Here is a 19491-nt window from a genome sequence, read left to right on the forward strand (position 1 = left end):
TGATGTACCGATATCTTTCGATGATTGCCTACCACCTTTGCCACCCGTTTGAAAAGTACAAACCTGCGATGCTAACACACATGTTACATCCATCCAGATTCATGCGCAGCAGGACGTCACCATCAACGTGCCTCTTATCATAAAATTCACCTCAAGTGACTCTACTGAATCTCGTTCCTATTAATATTTTCGGCGCGTTGACAAAAGAGAGATGAAGATTAAAGCACTTGACTTCGGTTAAAACCGATTGTTTTCAAACATTCTTGGCTGGAATGACGATCATGACGTATTTGCCCTTCCAGCTTCCATACAAAATCATTTATTCAGGGTTTTTTGGGTGTTTTTGCCTTCACAAACTCCACTGGAAAAAGAACAGGAGGAAACAAGGTTATACGTCTAAGTCTACAGTGGAAATCACCTGCCGCCGGTGCAGGCAACACCGCCCAGTTCCAACGTCAATTGGTTGCGCCACCACGTATGATGTCAAAGGTACCGTTTAGGTGAGAACCCTCTGCTCTCGACTCTCTTAGCTCCTTGGCCAAGTCGAACTAATCAAGGAACGTCTTTTTGGTGTTGTGTGTTTCATACCTTCCTTACCTTGATACCTTGATAATTTACGCTGGAATCATGCACTCATGCAACGATGTCATAGATTGTGTATAAACAGACTATGGCCCCTTAGATCCGCATCATCAGGAGAGATAACTCTAGCAAATTCCATTTTCAGCTTTGATCATCCGCACCTTTGTTCTCCCTTTATAGACGAGACGGACAGATATAGATTGACGTCATATCCTTGATTGACATTAACGTCACCACACATCACAAAACTTCAAAAACTTTTTTTGGAGTCAACCTATTAAGATATATAAGCCCATCATATCCGTTGCCACCTTCTCATTTTCCTTTCCTCTTCACAACAACAACATACATAACATAACAACTTCACAATGGGTAACATCATCTCAGCCATAGCTAACGGTCTATCAGCGTAAGTAGTTACTCTTCTTCCTTCTCATCTCATCTCCTATCTTCATCTCAACTCTGCTACTGTTCATGTAAACCTTACTGACGATCTCCTTTCCTCTCACAGCGTCGTAAGCGCCATTGCTTCCGTTTTCATTGCCATCTTCCGAGGTATCGGTGCCGTGTTAATCGCCATCTGGAACTTCATCACATGTGGTATGTGCTCGGGTGGACGAAGAGGAGGGAGAGGTACGGTCTAGCGGGTGATGGAATTTAGATGGTAAGTTGGGGTCTCAGTCCATCTCTTTCCAGTTTCATATGACTGACTTGTAGTTCGCAATTCTTAGAATCACAACATCTCCCATCACCCGATTAAATTCTTTTCTCTTTCATTCAACTCTTTCAGACCATACACACCATATAATCTATAATAACGTGATTTCAGGGCATCAACATTATGATCAAGTAGAAGGTTATCTGTGGAGGTCAGCTTTAGATATATCATAATCACCCTTGTAGCCATAGAAGACCACGACATGCAACGACCAATATAAAACCAAAATCCATTATCACTATAAATGATAACTCGTGCAGCTTTCATATAAATGTGTTTATCTACTAATGTTGCGTAAATCGATAATTCTCACGAATTCTTCCTCTTGAGTGTCAACAAGCGATCTAACCGGTCATAACACTTTCACCCTTTCTGAGAGTCATTTTCCACCTTGCTGTAACGACAATGAAGCAGACACGAATCAGGTAATGTAAAAACAGGTGCTAGATGTAGACTTACTTGAAACAAGTGAGCGTCCAGAGTATAAGCTCTTCCAATTTTCATCTCTAGCATTTTGGGTGTTTCTTCCCTATGTAAGATACGTTCATAGTAGAGTATTCTATAAGTATCTGATGGTATGGTGTAAAGCTTATCAGTGATGGGACTGTGATCGAAAGACGTAAGAGAGATGGATTACTTGACTCACCTTGAGCTATACCGTACTTATCATGATAAGCTTTGAACAATCTGTTGAAAGGCGTTTGATCGGAAAGCTTGAAGATATCTTGGAGGTCACCCGTATCGGTACTTCTCTGATGAGCGAGTATCAGACAAGATCAGGTCAAGGCATCAATCAATCGCCATTGATATATAGCAAGTATGCGACCTACCTTGACTGTGAATGCAATCTATTACCAGTTAAAATCCTATCAGTCTTGGTCTCTTACATCTTCCATTTGCATCTCACTCACCTTTTTCTCTACTTTCAATTCTTCATATTCCTGTTCAGAATCACTATCGACACCGGACATGGTTATGTGAGTTTGAATGTGTGAACGTGTTTGTGTCGATGTGAGTGGGATCCTGGTAGATGAGATAAGCTGATTCCGTTATGGGGTGGATGTTTGCAGAAGAGAGAGGAAGGAGAAAGAAACCTCGAGGAGAAATCAGACATCAACAGATGTTCAAGGTGTGCATTGTGTATGTGTCTAACATCGCACAGACGCGTATACGCACGTCTGTGTGTATGTTACCTGTACAATCAACCACAATCAGCCAGCGGCGCACGGACCATGTCTGTGTATGGGAGGAAGATACATGTCATCTTGCTTGATCACCATTGACTTTCGGAATGGTACGCTTTCAATATGGATGACAATATCAGATAAGTAGATCTGATGGATCGGTAGAGAAGCTGACGCCATCTATGTTGAGCAGAATTACTTGATCAGATAATTCATGAAATCTTATTGACATATACTAATGAAATGAAGATCGTTTTACGGGAGAAATCATTGGCTAGTTTGCAAATCATTTGAGCCTGTCTGCGAGATAGATAGATACAGTTAGCTCGCTTTCTGCGAGATAGATAGATACAGTTAGCTCGCTTATCGATTCAACACATTATGATTGATAGAATACCTTCAGATGGAGTCACTTGACTCAGATATCATTGTTACGATCGAAGGTAGGACCCCCTTTCAACATTCGTCGGAAGACACAAGCAGGCATCCCGCCCTATCATATAGTGACTGTCAATCTGATCTGTTACCATACCAAAAGGATCCGCTCACAACTTGTTCGTTTTTGATTTCTATCTCATAAGCCTTTCCAGGCGCCATTTCTTCCATCCTTGGCGTGTGTTCGGCCAGATCACTTAATCTGCTGCCGTTGAACAAGAGTCGCAATGTATCTAGGTGTCGGGGAAAGTGAGCTTGCGAACAGCATTGAAAGCCTCAATTGTTTATCTGTTCACCTACCGTAGTGACCTCCAGCATAGGATTCGAGCAACTTTTGGAAGGCGACATGACTCTTCATCTTGTAAATGGATCTGAAACCGCTCCAATCCTGCGCCTCCGATCAGCGATTAGTTCTTTACTTATGGCCAAGCAACAGAAACAAGAAGACAAACTGTGAGGACTATAATGATCTGATGAAACGGGTCAGTCATCGGTCGAACCAGAAGTACACGATACGAAAGAAACTCACAGTTTTATCCTTTTTCATGGTTTCATTGAAGAATCCAAGAATTGCACCATCTTCTTCGGCCTCCACAGACCATCTTGCGCTATTTCCATTATTTCCGTTATCTCTTAGCGGTTGAGATGCGATAGCGGCCAGGAAAGAAACAGCAGCGGTGCTTGACATGGTTTCGAAGAGTCTAACACAGTCACCACTGACGTGAGCAGCATGCTGGATATCTCCTTGGAACGGATCTCTCTCTTCGCTCATATCGATAGAGGATCGTCCCCTGTCGGGTGAGTCGGTCCACCACTTTTTTCGAATGATGGTGGTGGTTATGGCCGTAGTGATGATCTCGGTCTGGAATCCGGTCGTCACTGTTCTGGTCACTGTTTTGGTTGTGGTAGTGGGTTCGCTAGGTGAACCAATTATCGAACGTGGCATGATGATAGACAGTGATGGTGTTTCGGAAATCGCAAGCAAGTTGATGAGATTGAGAAAATGGAAGAGGGAGAAATAGGAAAGAGGAAAGAGGAAAGAAGTAGAAGGATGGATGATCGTCGACGCGACTGAGGTTGGCTCTTTAGCGTGTCATGGTACGCACAGGCCTCCTTCAATCATCAACTCAAGCCATAATCCGCCTGGACCCGCTCGAGGAATCTGATGTATGAAGGATATATGTTTGTCCTTCTGTCAGCTCATGTTGATACATACCATGTCAAGGCAGAGAAGAGATTTGTGTAATGGTAACAGTGTTCTATGTCCCGTTGGCAGGTGAACATGTATAAAATGCATGAACTGTGCAATATGACCTATAACTCATCTTATCAGCGTTTTTGTTTATGCGGAAATACATGATATCAACTCACACTATCTCTTTATTAACTCTGGTATCGTCACCGGTCCTTGAGCAGTAGCAGCCACCCCTGAAGAGAGTATACCAACATAAGGCATAAGGGAATAATGTAAAGTCATATTGGCATATTCGACATTCCTAATCGCACTCCGTCAGTTCTGTATCCTTCGTCTCACGAGGACAACTCAACTCACTTGAATGTACCCGAAGGATTTCTCCATTGATATTTGTTCTTTGCCTCCTCAACTCGCACATTACCTCTACCTTTCCTACCCACTTTCGCTTTTGGTAACTTATTACCTACCGCTCTTATATCTCTAATTTCAGCTCTTTGTATGATCCTATCCCAAAGTACGACATCGTGTGTATGTCCCGTACTTTGCTCTTCATACGATGCAGTAAGATAGATGAATAGCTGTTTGGTATTATACGAGTTGAGCAGGGGATTCAGATCGGTTCGAATATCGAATTTCAATGATGCTAATTCTTCTTGTCTTGCTCCCCATCTTCTCAATCTCCCTTTTTGCCTACATATTAAGCAATAAAGTGACACATCAGTAAGGAAGAATTGAATGATGAGTGGCGTGAAATGGTTCGCTCACACGATCAGATCTTTTATTTCGACTTTGCCAACATCCACCGAAGGGAGGGAAAGGAATGAGGCTATTGATATCAACCCTAGAAGGATCATGACATAGGTGGTAGCTAGGGATGATATGTGGTTGAGTCGCTGTAATGTCGAGTACATCTTGCCAGAATGTTCTGGCGGCTGCCTTGCAGTGTCGCCGCGAGTGGATGATGTACGGTGCAATCAATCAAGTTGATAGGACCACGGTTTAGCAATTGTCGTCTTCGACCTGTCCATGTTGCATGTTGCTGGCAATTGCTGGTGCGTGCGAGTGAATGAGGAGGACAGGGAGACTTACCGACGGAAAGTCGCGTTAAAGTGGGTGGGACTAACAAAAAGAAAGGTAAACGCGTCGAGAATATTCTGCTATAACTACACGTACAGTGATGGGATGTGCCACGTTGGACGAACAAAGTTCCAGCTCATCACCTAGTGGATGAGTTCCAGCGTGTCACCTTCCATGATCATCCATAAAAATATATCTCATCTGTGAATTATCTTCTGTCTTTCTCTTCTTCTTCTTCAACTAACGCCACTCAGTATAGGTCCAACAAGATGGCTTATCCAAGAAGAACAATCCGTCCGTCGAGACGATCAACGTCTTCGTCGTTGATGTCAAGAATAACATTATTCGCTTTCGTCCTCATCGCCGTCATCTGCTTCTTACCTGTAGGCTATCAGGTCAGAGCAGAGGACAAGGAGGTAGATGTTGGTACTGTCATTGGTATTGATTTGGGTACGACTTATTCTTGTGTTGCGTGAGTGACATTTTCCTCTCTTTTGGATTCCATTGTCTAGTCTATGACCGAAATGTCGCTCTTCATCCCCTTGTAACTCTTGATTTTCCATCGATCATCTCAATACATCCCTGTCACTGCTCTTCTTTCCCTCCATTTGACTTCTAATTCACCTTCTATTGTCATCTGCTTGTCTTTGCTTCCTGGACAACATCAACTAACTTACCCCTTAGCGTTCACAAAGGTGGAAAGGTAGAAATCATCGCCAACGACCAAGGAAACCGTATCACTCCATCATGGGTAGCATTCACAGAGGAAGAACGATTGATCGGTGACGCAGCTAAGAATCAGGCATCCAACAACCCCGAGAACACCGTGTTCGACGCTAAGCGTCTGATCGGTAGATCGGCGGATGATTCGGATGTCAAGAAAGATCAGAAACATTGGCCTTTCAAGGTTGTTAACAAGAGTGGGAAACCAATGATTCAAGTTAACCATAAAGGTGACCTTAAGGAATTCGTAAGTTGATTTGATCTTTGGGCAATTATCGACCGTACAACTGACTCTGTTGATCTTATAGACTCCTGAGGAGATTTCCGCTATGGTCTTGACTAAAATGAAGGAGACCGCCGAAGCTTACCTTGGTCACAAAGTCACTCACGCTGTTGTCACTGTCCCTGCCTGTGAGTTGCACAATACATCTTCGTGAAGCATGAATTGACATCGTGTTCAGACTTCAATGACGCCCAACGATCTGCTACCAAGGATGCTGGTACCATCGCTGGTCTTACCGTGCTCCGAATCGTTAACGAACCTACCGCCGCTGCTATTGGTGAGTCTCAATCACCTTTCTAAATGTCTAATAATGCTTGTGCTGACATACTACCATAGCCTACGGTCTTGACCGAACTGGTAAAGCTGAATCTCAAATCATTGTTTACGATCTCGGAGGTGGTACCTTTGATGTCTCCCTTCTTTCCATCGAAGATGGTGTATTTGAAGTGTTGGCTACTGCCGGTGATACTCACTTGGGTGGTGAAGATTTCGACAACCGAGTTATCGACTACCTCGTCAAACAATACAAGAGGAAGACCGACGTTGACGTCAGCAAGAACAACAGAGCTATGGGTAAACTCAAGAGAGAAGTTGAAAAGGCCAAGAGAACCTTGTCTTCTCAAATGAGTACCAAGATTGAGATTGAAGCTTTCGAAGGTGGTAACGATTTCTCAGAGGTAGGTTAATCATCTGATCACATATAAATAGAAGTAAAGCTGATGCTACCTTCGTTGTTTAGACCCTCACCCGAGCTAAATTTGAGGAACTCAACATGGATCTCTTCCGAAAGACCATGAAACCCGTCGAACAAGTTCTCAAGGATGCTGGTGTTAAGAAGGAAGAAATTGATGATGTAAGTAACTTGGCACACAATAGCGGCCACGGCTAGAATTGCAGATGACTGACCTAATCGTAATCAGATCGTTCTCGTCGGTGGTTCTACTAGAATCCCCAAAGTCCAACAACTCCTCAAGGAATACTTCAACGGCAAAGAACCTTCCAAAGGTATCAACCCTGATGAAGCCGTTGCCTACGGTGCTGCTGTTCAAGGTGGTATCCTTTCCGGTGAAGAGGGAAGCAGTGGTGTCCTTTTGATCGATGTCTGTCCTTTGACTCTTGGTGAGTTTGTACTCTCTTATTCACTTTGAAACGCGAACCAAGCTGACCGTTTATCGCAGGTATCGAGACTACCGGTGGTGTTATGACCAAACTCATTGGCCGAAACTCTGTTGTCCCAACCAAGAAATCTCAAATCTTCTCCACTGCCGTCGACAACCAACCTACTGTCCGAATCCAAGTTTACGAAGGTGAACGATCCATGACCAAGGACAACAACATTCTCGGTGAATTTGATCTCAACGATATCCCACCTGCTCCTCGAGGCGTCCCTCAAATCGAAGTTACATTCGAGATCGACGCCAACGGTATCCTCAAGGTATCCGCTATGGACAAGGGAACCGGTAAATCTAAGTCTATCACCATCACCAACGATAAACGACGATTATCTGCCGAAGAAATCGAGCGAATGGTCCAAGAAGCCGAAGAATTTGCTGATGAGGATGCCGCTGTCAAGAAGAAGATCGAAGCGCAAAACTCCCTCCAGAACTTTGTCTACTCTATGAAATCCCAAGTTGCCGACAAGGAAGGTCTTGGTGGTAAACTATCAGAAGATGACAAGGAGACCATCCTCTCGGCTATCAAGGAGAAGACTGAATGGCTCGAGGAGAACCCATCAGCCGAAGCTGAAGATTACGAGGATCAATTATCTGAACTTCAAGCTGCTGTTGCTGTGAGTTGATGATACCTTCAAATGTATGGGTAAAGAGCAAGTGCTGATCGTACGACGTGACTTTTAACAGCCTATCACCGCTAAACTCTATGGTGGTGCCGGTGGTTCATCGTACGATGACGACCAACAGCCTTTCAGCCACGATGAATTATAAGTATGGAAATAGTCTGATAGACTCATATGTTATGTGTGGATGACGGATTATGACGATATTTTTTCTATTATTCATGATATTCGCATGATGAAAAACATCTTACATATACTTTATATACAAGTAGATACAAGCGCAGAGAAGGGAGAAGAGGAGTGCGCAAGAGTGCAGAATAGGAATGGGATCTGATGCATAGGATTTGAAATGCCTCGTGAATGACTGCATGAGTAGATCTATCGTGCATGAAGGTTTGTGGAAGCGAATAAAGTGATACTCCCAAGAGATCGACACGGGTAAACGTGGCATCAATACGCGATGATCTCCGGACACCAACAAGCCAAGCTACCAACAACGCCAAAGTTAAGTTCATCCACCACTTCACACCCAACAAGATAGCTCTTCACATTGTACCTTTAGAATATACTTGCATAGATACCCATTCCACCCTCAAGACGTCTTCGTGGATGATCTCGAGTCAATCCAACGACGTATGACTCGCGGTGAACATTGATAAACCGCGTGTGATAGCGTGATACCCCATCCCATCCATCTGTGCCATCAATGCACGTCCCTCAATCAAAGGAATCAATACATACATGAAAATAATAATCTCCTAAAATAATCACAACCCATCAATAAACACAGCCTTTGGGAGCGAGAGCCTCTTTCACCGTAAAATAATCTTTTATACTCCTACTTGTTTATACATTGTCATTCATTTTCGCCCAAAATACGACCATTCCTCTCACGTCGAATATCGCGGCACCCAAACTCAATCACAGAACAAACGGATAACAAACACTCTGTAGACAAGGGAGAGTCAGGTGCCGCACCCAAAATGCCTGGATCAAATACCAATACCACGACGAATACCAAACAAGCGAAAAGTGGGAAATTGAATCCACTTTGGTACACTTATGCTTGTGCGACGTTGGTTGCTGCTGTAGTTCTGGGCAATCTTTTGAGGTATACTATCCTAGGTGAGTCATATGGATAGTGGAGAAAAACTCAGATTCTGTAGTAAGGATAGAGATGATATTAATTGTTAAATCGTTGTGCGATTGATACAGATTGGTCAGATCCATATCATTGTTCTGCTCTACTCAACTCTGGGACGGGTAAATGGCTAGATCCTGGAACATGGAGGAATTGGCAACCTGAAGGTGAGTAATCTCTCTTAATCTTCTGCTTCATGATATCCATACGGGATTGTTTGCAACAATTAAGTGATATATTGTGTTCCACAACCTAATCATAGGATGCTTCCAACTACCTCTATCCGGAGCGAAATTCCAGAAATGTCTTTCCATTTCAGGAGCCAATACCCCCAAATCACCTTTTGCCTCATCTTACGATCAGAAACGTACGGCCCTCTTTGTGGGTGATTCAACCGTTCGACAACTGTATTTCGCGGCTGCTAGGACAGTTGGAGGGGTATCAAAAGCCTGGGAGGTGGAGGGGGAAAAACATACAGATAGAAGTTTATCTTTAGTTGATCCAGATGGTAATGGGCAATTGGACTTGGAATTCTGGTGGTGAGTCAGTTCAGCTAGTCCGAACACGTCTTGGCATGATAGCTGATTCAGAGGTTCTCGTAGGGATCCATACTTGAACACCACCAAGACTGCTTCATTACTATCCGGTGGAAGGTCTGAACCTGCCTCTTTACTTGTGATGGGCTCAGGATTATGGTATCTTCGGAATCCCTCTTCGGGTGGTTTGGCAGCTTGGGGAGGGATGATCCATGATACGTTTGAATCACTCAAGGACAATCAAGGATCACCCAAAACGGCCTTGATGAACCCCTGGGACGATATGAGATTGGGATCAGGTGTGATCTTACCCGGATTATTACCGCTAGACTCTTCAGCTCCAACTATCGAATATCGACGTTCTCTCAACTCGAATCTCACCAGTCGAGATGTACGAGTCGAACGAAGAGCGATGGACTTCTCAATTGCCGATTCGGTCATCTTCTTACCTATACCTAATCCGGTACATGGGAAATTATCACCTTCAAGAGCAGAGACGATCATGCACACCGACGTTGAAGCTATGAATGCCGATTTATACGCTCGACTCACCCACCCCAACCCACCTCCTGTGATCATCCCATCGGTATTGAACGATCTACTCGTAGACGAAGAGACGGAAGATGGATTACATTTTTCAGATAAGATAATGAACAAACAGGCTGAATTGCTATTGAGCTGGAGATGTAATGATATAATGAGGAATGATGGTGCGACAGGAACTTGCTGTAAACGATATGATTGGACTACACCGATTCAATCGTTGATATTGTTCTTATTGGTTATTTGGGCTCCTGTTGGCATGCTGGCTGCTTCGAGATTACGTGAGTTAAAACCTATACTTTGGTTTGATGGGATGGAATGAAAGCTGATCATTCGGCTGATGTATAGCCTCTTCGTCACCTATATTGAATTATCTCCCTTCATCTAATATCGCTCCAGCACTCAGTACTTTCGGGTTAGCCATGGGTTATCTGTTCATAGCTGATCGAACGACGGTCTTCCTCAAGGAACAGAAAGATTACGATGCTATGATATTTGGTGGTTTGACTTTTGCAGCTTTGGTCGCGGGTATAGCGACAATGAAGAATGGTGGAAAAGATTTAGGGTTCCTGAATAGGGATATAACGGACGAATGGAAAGGATGGATGCAGAGTGAGCGAAAAACTGTATCTACGTGTGCCGTGGTGATTTTGCTGATGTAAGGATTTTACTTATAGTTGCTATCCTGATTTACCACTTCTTCGGTGCGTCGAAGATATCGGGTATATATAATCCTATCAGAGTATTGGTAGCGTCTTACTTGTTCATGACTGGATGTGAGTGCAGAGCCATCATGATGTTGGGCGATATATGCTGATGCGGGTTCCTCCTGTAGATGGTCATTTCTTCTTCTGTATGTATACCTTGGCCCTCATGATCTCAGCGCAAAGATACAGTGACTGACCCTACTTTTTCAGACTACAAGAAAGGCGATTTCGGTTTCCAGCGAGTAGCCATGGTTCTTGTCCGACTCAACCTTCTCTCGGTCGTACTACCTTACACGATGAACACGGATTACGCTTTCTACTACTTTGCTCCTTTGGTCAGTTGGTGGTATATCATCATCTACTTTACCATGATGATCGGATCGAAATACAATGAAAGACCAACATTCTTACTCGCCAAGCTATTCGCCTGCGCGGGTCTAGTCACACTTTTCATGCACTACACCTTCCTCATGGCATACATCTTCAAGGCCCTCAATGCCATCTTCCGAATCGAATGGTCAGCGAAAGAATGGTCTTTCCGTGTGACATTGGATCTATACATCGTTTGGGCAGGTATGTTCTGTGCCTACGGATATATCAAGATGAAAGAATACCAAATACCCGAAAGACCATGGTTCAACACTGCCAGAACGGCTACGATGGTGGGATCGGTGTTGGGTATGATATGGTATTTCTGGTTCCAATTATCTTTAGAGAACAAGTTCATCTACAACAATTACCATTCGGTTGTTTGTATAATACCCATCATGGCTTTTGTCTTCTTACGAAACGCCAGTCCATTACTTCGATCTACCTCATCGAGATTATTCTGTTTCATCGGTCAATGTTCCCTTGAGACGTTCATTCTTCAATTCCACGGATGGTTGGCATCCGATACCAAAGCGATATTGTTAGTCGTTCCAGCAACCCGATGGAGACCTGTTAATCTGGTGATTTCGAGTATATGTTTCATCTGGTTGAGTTATAGAGTATCAGGTGCTACGGGAGAAATTACCGAATATTTAGTTGGAAACAAGAAGAATCTACCTTTACCTGTCACTTCCAACAATGGTAGTGCTAGTGCTGCTACCACTGTAGCTGGTGGTAATGGAACTGGGACGACGAGCGCGGTCGTACATGCCGTCGTGGAAGGTCCTAAGGATGGTGCAGAGGGTGGTATACCCGAGAGTATACCGCTAATGAACCAGGCTAAAAAGGAAATACCAGGATTGGAATTACCTCAGAGTGAAGGTATGGAACGAAGGGAGAGTTGGCCAGCTGTGAGCGAGACGTATTCCTCTTCATTAAGATTGTTGATCATCAGACTGACTTTGTTGGTCTTAAATAGTGGATGGCAGCTACTGCCGCATCAATGACTGGTCGACCATCTGTCGCGGGCTATCAAGCGACAGATAGACAATGGAAAGATCAAACGTTATTGAGTATCATAACCAATATACGCACTTTGGCTCAACAACATAATTCAATCAAATTAGGTTTGATCTTGATTGGTTTATGGGTATTGAATTGGTTATACTAGTAACATTAACAGTAAATGATAGAAATCTCACATAAATCCACAATCAACGGTTAGAAACAAAATAGATCTTTTTTGGTTTGTGAACAGAAAATGTTTATTTATTCATCACAAATTATCGTATTCGTGGGAACCACATACATACATATATGACATTCAGATGCATGATTATTTTCGCTCAATTGAGATCAGTTCAAACAGGCGCCCAAGTATAACATATGAACATTATTGGTTGTTGACGAATAGCAGTAGCTTCACGTTACAACTTATACGGGTGATTGTCTTCCTGGTCGCACGACCATTATGAACAATGATATGGCAGTCACACATGATATCATGAAAGACATTCAATTGGTGATCAAATTGATGATAAATAAAAGACAACATATGGTTCCGATAATTTCCCCTGATACTCTTGATATCTATCTGTATCTATTTCAAACTAGTATTCACCGAATTGCACATCTGTATCCGAAAACAAAAAATGACGAATCAGCATTACAACTTTGAGGATTGAGTGGGTCCCACGTTCGGATGAGAAATATCAATGATAGATGATAAACAAGACTGCTTCTCATCCCTCTTTAATCAAGTATGAGGCAAAGATCATAGAGAACATTGAAGTGGATCATACACCTCAATCTCAGGGCAGAACCAATGTGATACTCACGTCCAGTCTTCGTAGCATGTTCCCTAGCTCCCTTTTCACCTACCAAACCCTCACCACATATCTGACATCTAAGATCGAATGTCGCCGTATCGGTGTAATAATGTCTCGATTTCAGTTGATCAACCAATTTCTGAGCGGTAGGTAAGATTGTGAGATCGGTTATGGGGAAGATGGTCGTGTGGAATGAAGGGGGTGAGGAAGGCAGAGGAGAGAGAGTAAGAGCATCGTAGTCTACATGAATATGAACGATTGGAAGTAAGCGGAAACTCGAACATGAACACGAGGATCGATATAGAAGAGATCGATGTGAGAGCGGAGGATCTGATGAGATGAGGGGGCCAAACTTACGAATACCTGAATACACGAGAAGACACCTGAGAAGGGATGGATGTACAATCAGCTGAATATCTTCCAATAGGAGTTAGATGTGTTCGAAGAGCTGACCTCCAATCATAATCATCCTGCCCGAACCTATCGCATCTGCCTGAAGCTACGTCGAAAGACGATATTTCGGTTTTATAGCTAATAAAAACATCATGAGCTAAACTCGTTGTATTAGCCAGCTACGTTGAGCTCACTGCTTTGAGAATATCGATAACTCTAGAAAGGCCTCATCAGCTTTGTGGATGCAGTATCCATCATATCACAAGCTGCTCACCTATTGCCCCTCCCCATGTGTCTGGTTTCTGCATCTTATCTATATACTGATCGGCCGGTTGGCTACATACACCATGTCAGCTGTACACCTTTTTGTAGGCCTATGTTCGATGCGCAGCTCACCCTAGCATCACATCTGAATATGTGAAAGGATCATCTCTTATAGCATCGGCAACAACTGAAAAGTGATGCGTCTCATCAGCTTGGAACTCCTTCCGAATACACAGCTGAACGGTGTGACCTACCTTTCCTTAGCTTTTGAGCCGCTTCGATACCACCTTCGAAGACCACTCCGATAGCGCTGAACAAACAGGAATTATCATCCGGTACTACCCTCAATTGGAGGTATCCCGCATCTCTACCTGGTAAAGCGACACTATCATTCGTTTCTAGCGGTATATCATTCTGACCCAAAGGGGATTCGGGACGGGGAGGGGAATGGATGGGTGAAGGAGCTGATATGGATTCGTTGGTGGGTTTGATAGAAGGTGCAGGTGTAGGTATTTTGGCCGTAGTACCAGGACCAACCTTGGTGGACGAAGTGGAAGCGGAAGTGGAACTTTGGGCTGAAGATGTAGCAGGAGGAAGGGAAGTAACGATTATCTGTTCACCTTTAGTTATCGGGATCGTAGATAGCTTCTGTTGATTGTTTGAATCAGGTAACGCCTTAGGTGGGTAACTATATTTCACTAGGTAGACGATAAAAGTCAGTCACCATATTTAAATGCTATTTTTTAAGGGTGGGCTAGGCTAATCCTGATTTAGCTTTAGATGAAAATGGAAATGAAACAAGGAAAAAAAACAACAAATGACAGAAATTGACAAACAACCTACATTCCTGTTCGCTTGGTGGGATCTCGGTAGAAGAGAAAATGAGGATTCTGAGATCCTCTATGGTCGTTTGATCGGGATCGAAGTCTAGTGTTGATACACCTCGAGGAGCTCTTAATCGGACGTGAAAGGGGAATCTGATGTTAGTTTACAGGAGTAGGAGTCCAAGTCAAAGTCCGAAAATGATACTTATTGTGATATTCGGCATCTCCAAGCGGTGATTCTGAGGCAGCTGCTCTGTCTATATACAAGTTGGCAAGTATGGGGTGCGATTCATCAAGGGTTGGAAGGTGATTATAATGATCATTTCAATCCAATTCAATTCGACTTGAACACATACATTCCTTGTACACTCACTCAATCGACGCGTTTGTCATGTCATCGTCATGAGACTGGTGTTTTACGTAAGGGATTTCCCCAGATTCAACCGTCGGCAGCAAATCTGCTAGCAGAACGCCACTCGGGCGTCTGGGGAAAAGAAAAGAATTCGGGGAATTATAAATAAAAACTGTGTGTTATCTTCCGACCGTCACGGAGGCAGCAGGTGGCGTCATTGGTGGTAGGGATATATGCATGACGTGGATCAGGATCAGGGGGGAATGACCCAACAATGACGAGTGAAAACAAGAGAAGAAGAGGCGTAGAAGAAGAAGGCTTGTAACGATGACCAACCCGATCCGACTTGTTATATGGGCTCATCGGGAATAAACAGAGGAAACCCAAACAAAACATGGGATACGCTCTCCGTGTCTTGGATGCTTTGATGAGTCAGATTGAATGGGGAGAAAGGAAAGGTCGGAAGAAGCAGGAACAACAAGGTGGAATACAAATCATTGAACAATTGAATCGAATAGGAGAAAAATACAAATAACAAACGAACAAAGTACAAATGCGAGGTATGTTTTATACAAATCCACCAGCAATTGGTCCCTTTGCGTTTTGATATTTCGGTAGAAGCGCTAAAACAGGTTTTAAGACGTCATAACCTAGTAGGTTAAAATGGCGCTAACCTAGGTAACTTGATAATCCGTTGTTCTCCTTTTATGCGTTGATACAGCCCTTATGCATCCGATGTTCAGGGTGTGTTGGGATGCAATCGTACAAGCTAAACCTTCGTGTTCCTTTCCCTTTTCTTTTCCCATCTTTCCACTACTCTACTCTACTTTGTACCAAATACATACCAGCTTACCAACAACAGCGCTCGCTGTCTCTCGTACGAAAAGAAGCGAGCAGTGTTCTACAAGTATTGTAGCAAATTTGATCCATACATACATACACACACAGCATATATTCATCATCTCATCGCTCTTCATCATCATCACCATAATTATCATCACTCATCAGGTCATGTGTAGAAGGATCGCAAGAGTACGCAAGTGACCGGATCGGGATTTAAGCGCATAAGCATAATTACTCATCAACGACACGGACGCACTCTTCACCTTGTCGTTACCGCTCCACCCAAATCACTCGAATTTCCATCAAAAATCGAAAATCAAAGCAACAGATCAACCCTTGATTTCCAACCAACATCCCCCCTAACAACACAAATATTCACCCCTTCTTCACCTCGACCCTCCTTTAGACCTGTCATTGCGGGGTACCATAACGAATATCCAGCTTAACACCACTTTTACAAATTCTCTTTTTTCGAAATCAATCGAACTAAAATCGACAAAGCGACATCATTCCATCATCAACCTTTTCCCAATTTTGCTTTTGTTGACGCATGAACACAACCCAACAACGAAGGGGTTAGTCGTCGTACATCAAAAGATCAAATAAAATCAAAAAATCGGTGATACTAGAACGGGAATATCGTATATCGTCATTCCATTTCCGAATCCATTCCAGCGATTGATCAACATTCTACCCCGGAGAGCTGTGCTGTACTTCGTACTTCATACTGTATATGGAAATACCATTTTTGACCGACCATCACTCTCTCCAAATTGCAGATCAATCACAACTTACTTGACCTGTCAACCCATATCCCATTAGTATCAATGATTTTCCTTTCCACTTCCAATCCATCACCGTCAACATCCAAACTGAATACTACTTCTTTACATCCGCATCCACCTAAACAGTCACCCACATTATCACACCTAGTCTCGAATTCAGCATCCCCTTCACCCACATCTTCGACCTCTTCCTATTTGTCATACTTTGACAATAGGTCCTTTGGTGGTGAAAGAAGGGAATCCGCTTGCAGCAATACAAGCTGGGGCAGTATGGGTGAAACACCTTCATCCAAACCTCCAGATAAGGAAGATATATCCATGGAAGAAGAAAAACCTATCAATCCTCGAATGTTATCCGACAAATCTATCAATTCCGTATTTTCCTCAGGTTCAGGTAGCTCATCATCCTCCTCACCTGATCCTAAACTATCCACTCCGGAATTATCCTCATCAACAGAGGAGAAGAACCCTCCTTTCCTCGCCGCTCCCAACGGTGTCAATCAGATTTCACCATCCAGCTCGACCGCATCCAAGGGAGAATGTACGCCTCGAGCTGAGATCCCACCTCCTGTATGGCCCCATACATCATCGTCTTCCCCGGCAAGGAAGTCAGATTACTACGAAGAACCATCCGCGAGGGCCAGCACCGGGGACGAATCGAAAAGCTCAACAACCAGGAAACCATCATTGAGAAGGAACGGTAGTTGGAGAAGGAAACATGCCAGGTGAGTGTTGGTACTACACATACCCACGCCCTTTACGATTATACTTCTCAATCCATTGTCAATACCTTTCGTTTTCCTCTTTCCGGATGTCATCATTTGGGTCTTCGACTCCAATGTGCTTGACATGATACTTTCATTGCATTGCATATCACATCCCCTTCCTTCCTTTGAGAACATCTTCATGCCCAACACGTATCAGATCCTTCGTGACGTCAATGGTCAAGTTGCTCGGTGGCGATATATCATTCGACTCACCTGACAACGACAATCATCATCAATCTCATGTATCCTTCACATGCATCCTTTCCTACATATTTCACCTGCGTTCATAAAAGAAAAACTTGACTTGAGAGCTGACCTATTTTACTTTGTTTTCTCTATGATATAATTATGTCACCTATCGTATTTTCACCTACTTTACCACCCCTTCGCGCATTCCCTTATCGACGTCGTAGCTTGGATTCACCTCCAACTGCACCACATTTAGATCCTGGTTTCCCCGGATTCACAGCACTCAAACATACACCTCCTCTTGGTCCTGCCATTTCCGCTCCTGCACCTGCACTTGCGCCTAGTCAACCACCCTCCCTTAACCTCTATACCCAACCTGAAGGTAGACTCGCCCCACCTCAATCTACCAATGGAAATGGGTCTGACCCGAATTCCCCTGACGTCAGGAGGCTGTCTGACGAATCATTCCGATCGAATGGAAGTGGGAGTAGTATAATCGCTCAATCACCCACGACAGGATGTGAGATTTCCGCACCTAAAGCCCCACCTGCTGGTTATCCTTTACCATCCGTAAACGGTATGCAGCGAAGGTTCTCGGTTCCTGATCAATTCCCCTCGCCATCTTCCAGTACTAGTATGAGTACGACCTCGACATCCGCTTCTTCCTCTTCATCATCTTCGAATAGAAGTAATAGTAACAAATCGCCTAACCCTCTTCCGCCTCCACCCAGATGGGCTTGTCCACCTGCAAAGACCAATGCCGTATCTGGAAGAGCTCTGTCCTTCGGCTCGAGTCAAGATAGACCGGATGTCAGTTTTGATGATTTCGATCCTGAGTTGTTTGAAGGTTCGGAAAATGAGTGGATCGAAATTATCAAAGGTGCAGAAGGTAGAATCGCGATCAAGAGTACTCCTCATCTTTATGATATAATGGTTTGGTTACCTGGTTTCTCGTGAGTCTCAGATCAGCTGCGCAATCTATGACGTTCTTAGATGGTAGCTGACGATATCGGCGCAGACTCGATAATATCACCATAGCTACGAGAGGAACTAGGACTATTCATATCGTTGCTGATCAATGGGATGAAGGAGGTGAGTTTGAAGGATCTTCAAGAGGATGAACAGCGAGAAGCTGATTTTGCGATACTATGTTCTTAGATCATGCGCAATGGGATATCAAATTGGGTGAAGATGCCAATTTGAAATCTGTCAATGCTAAATTTACAGGGAAAGAACTTCGTGTGACTGGTAAGTCAAACCAAGTTTTTATATTTGTAAAGATACTAATAACCTTTCTGTTGTTGTTCATAGTCGCTCGAGAACAAAGGTTTACGAACCCTCGACTCATGCGAATGTCATCTTCGAATAGACCTTCATTCAACTCCGCTTTCTCGGCGCCGAGCATTACAGCTTCTTCGGGCCATAATCCTCTCGAACGAGCTACAGTCACTCGATAGGTCAAACAATTTGACTCGTACTTGACAAGAAATAATAACGAACTATCACTTTATAATACCGAACATTCTCAGGTGTTCATTTTATCATGGAATGGTTCCTCTTCTCCTTCATAGGACGATATCTTCTCCTTTCTACAATTTTGTGAGACATCATTGAAAGTACCTGTTGCTTCTACCTTGTACCATCATCTTACATTGATTTCTTGTAAAACCGTTATAGTACCTTTTCCATTCTTTTATTTTCTTTTTCTAACTGAAAAGGTAACTTGTAGCAATATTCTCATCAATTTCATATTCCTCTTTCTGAATGTTTTGAAAGCTTTTTGCGAGTAAAATTGTATTTCTACTTTAGACATCGTTAGTTACTTGACTTGAGACGATCCTGAAAACATAGCATTGGCATTGTTCATAATGGCGTGAGTGATTTGTGAAATAGAAAGCAGAAAGGTAGTTATATGCATAGCATTTCCCAATTATACTCATACTCATAATTGACGGTG

General features: G+C 43.4%; 7 protein-coding genes across 7 annotated transcripts; 3 read left to right on the plus strand and 4 right to left on the minus strand.

Moving 5' to 3' along the window:
* Window positions 1–1679: 1679 nt before the first annotated feature.
* On the minus strand, window positions 1680–2271 carry I203_101972 (uncharacterized protein; the record flags this gene model as incomplete). The annotated part of the gene is made up of 5 exons (XM_019146477.1): window positions 1680–1694; window positions 1760–1869; window positions 1947–2052; window positions 2131–2148; window positions 2212–2271. 5 exons carry the CDS (start codon window positions 2269–2271, stop codon window positions 1680–1682), a joined length of 309 nt encoding a protein of 102 aa, XP_019004010.1.
* A 631-nt stretch (window positions 2272–2902) lies between these two features.
* Window positions 2903–3865, minus strand: I203_101973 (uncharacterized protein; the record flags this gene model as incomplete). Its single annotated transcript, XM_019146478.1, has 4 exons — window positions 2903–2977; window positions 3034–3152; window positions 3220–3307; window positions 3449–3865. The coding sequence occupies 4 exons, from the start codon at window positions 3863–3865 to the stop codon at window positions 2903–2905; spliced, it is 699 nt and encodes a 232-aa protein (XP_019004011.1).
* A 426-nt stretch (window positions 3866–4291) lies between these two features.
* Window positions 4292–5025, minus strand: I203_101974 (uncharacterized protein; the record flags this gene model as incomplete). Its single annotated transcript, XM_019146479.1, has 4 exons — window positions 4292–4415; window positions 4472–4518; window positions 4582–4804; window positions 4880–5025. 4 exons carry the CDS (start codon window positions 5023–5025, stop codon window positions 4292–4294), a joined length of 540 nt encoding a protein of 179 aa, XP_019004012.1.
* Window positions 5026–5460: 435 nt separating this feature from the next.
* Window positions 5461–8140, plus strand: I203_101975 (chaperone DnaK; the record flags this gene model as incomplete). Its single annotated transcript, XM_019146480.1, has 9 exons — window positions 5461–5663; window positions 5876–6161; window positions 6223–6325; window positions 6376–6474; window positions 6534–6874; window positions 6937–7050; window positions 7118–7316; window positions 7376–7986; window positions 8057–8140. The coding sequence occupies 9 exons, from the start codon at window positions 5461–5463 to the stop codon at window positions 8138–8140; spliced, it is 2040 nt and encodes a 679-aa protein (XP_019004013.1).
* An 835-nt stretch (window positions 8141–8975) lies between these two features.
* On the plus strand, window positions 8976–12459 carry I203_101976 (uncharacterized protein; the record flags this gene model as incomplete). Its single annotated transcript, XM_019146481.1, has 9 exons — window positions 8976–9117; window positions 9208–9300; window positions 9396–9672; window positions 9736–10493; window positions 10561–10824; window positions 10890–10988; window positions 11048–11065; window positions 11130–12199; window positions 12268–12459. The coding sequence occupies 9 exons, from the start codon at window positions 8976–8978 to the stop codon at window positions 12457–12459; spliced, it is 2913 nt and encodes a 970-aa protein (XP_019004014.1).
* Window positions 12460–12898: 439 nt separating this feature from the next.
* I203_101977 (uncharacterized protein) lies at window positions 12899–14991 on the minus strand (the record flags this gene model as incomplete). Its single annotated transcript, XM_019146482.1, has 10 exons — window positions 12899–12921; window positions 13127–13357; window positions 13475–13500; window positions 13571–13648; window positions 13705–13726; window positions 13785–13846; window positions 13907–13961; window positions 14029–14472; window positions 14618–14751; window positions 14972–14991. The coding sequence occupies 10 exons, from the start codon at window positions 14989–14991 to the stop codon at window positions 12899–12901; spliced, it is 1095 nt and encodes a 364-aa protein (XP_019004015.1).
* Window positions 14992–16620: 1629 nt separating this feature from the next.
* I203_101978 (uncharacterized protein) lies at window positions 16621–18991 on the plus strand (the record flags this gene model as incomplete). The annotated part of the gene is made up of 5 exons (XM_019146483.1): window positions 16621–17303; window positions 17759–18487; window positions 18553–18626; window positions 18693–18782; window positions 18846–18991. The coding sequence occupies 5 exons, from the start codon at window positions 16621–16623 to the stop codon at window positions 18989–18991; spliced, it is 1722 nt and encodes a 573-aa protein (XP_019004016.1).
* Between the last annotated feature and the right edge of the window lie 500 nt (window positions 18992–19491).

The sequence above is a fragment of the Kwoniella mangroviensis genome (assembly GCF_000507465.2).
Source record: "Kwoniella mangroviensis CBS 8507 chromosome 1 map unlocalized Ctg01, whole genome shotgun sequence".
Classification (NCBI taxonomy): Eukaryota; Fungi; Basidiomycota; class Tremellomycetes; order Tremellales; family Cryptococcaceae; genus Kwoniella; species Kwoniella mangrovensis.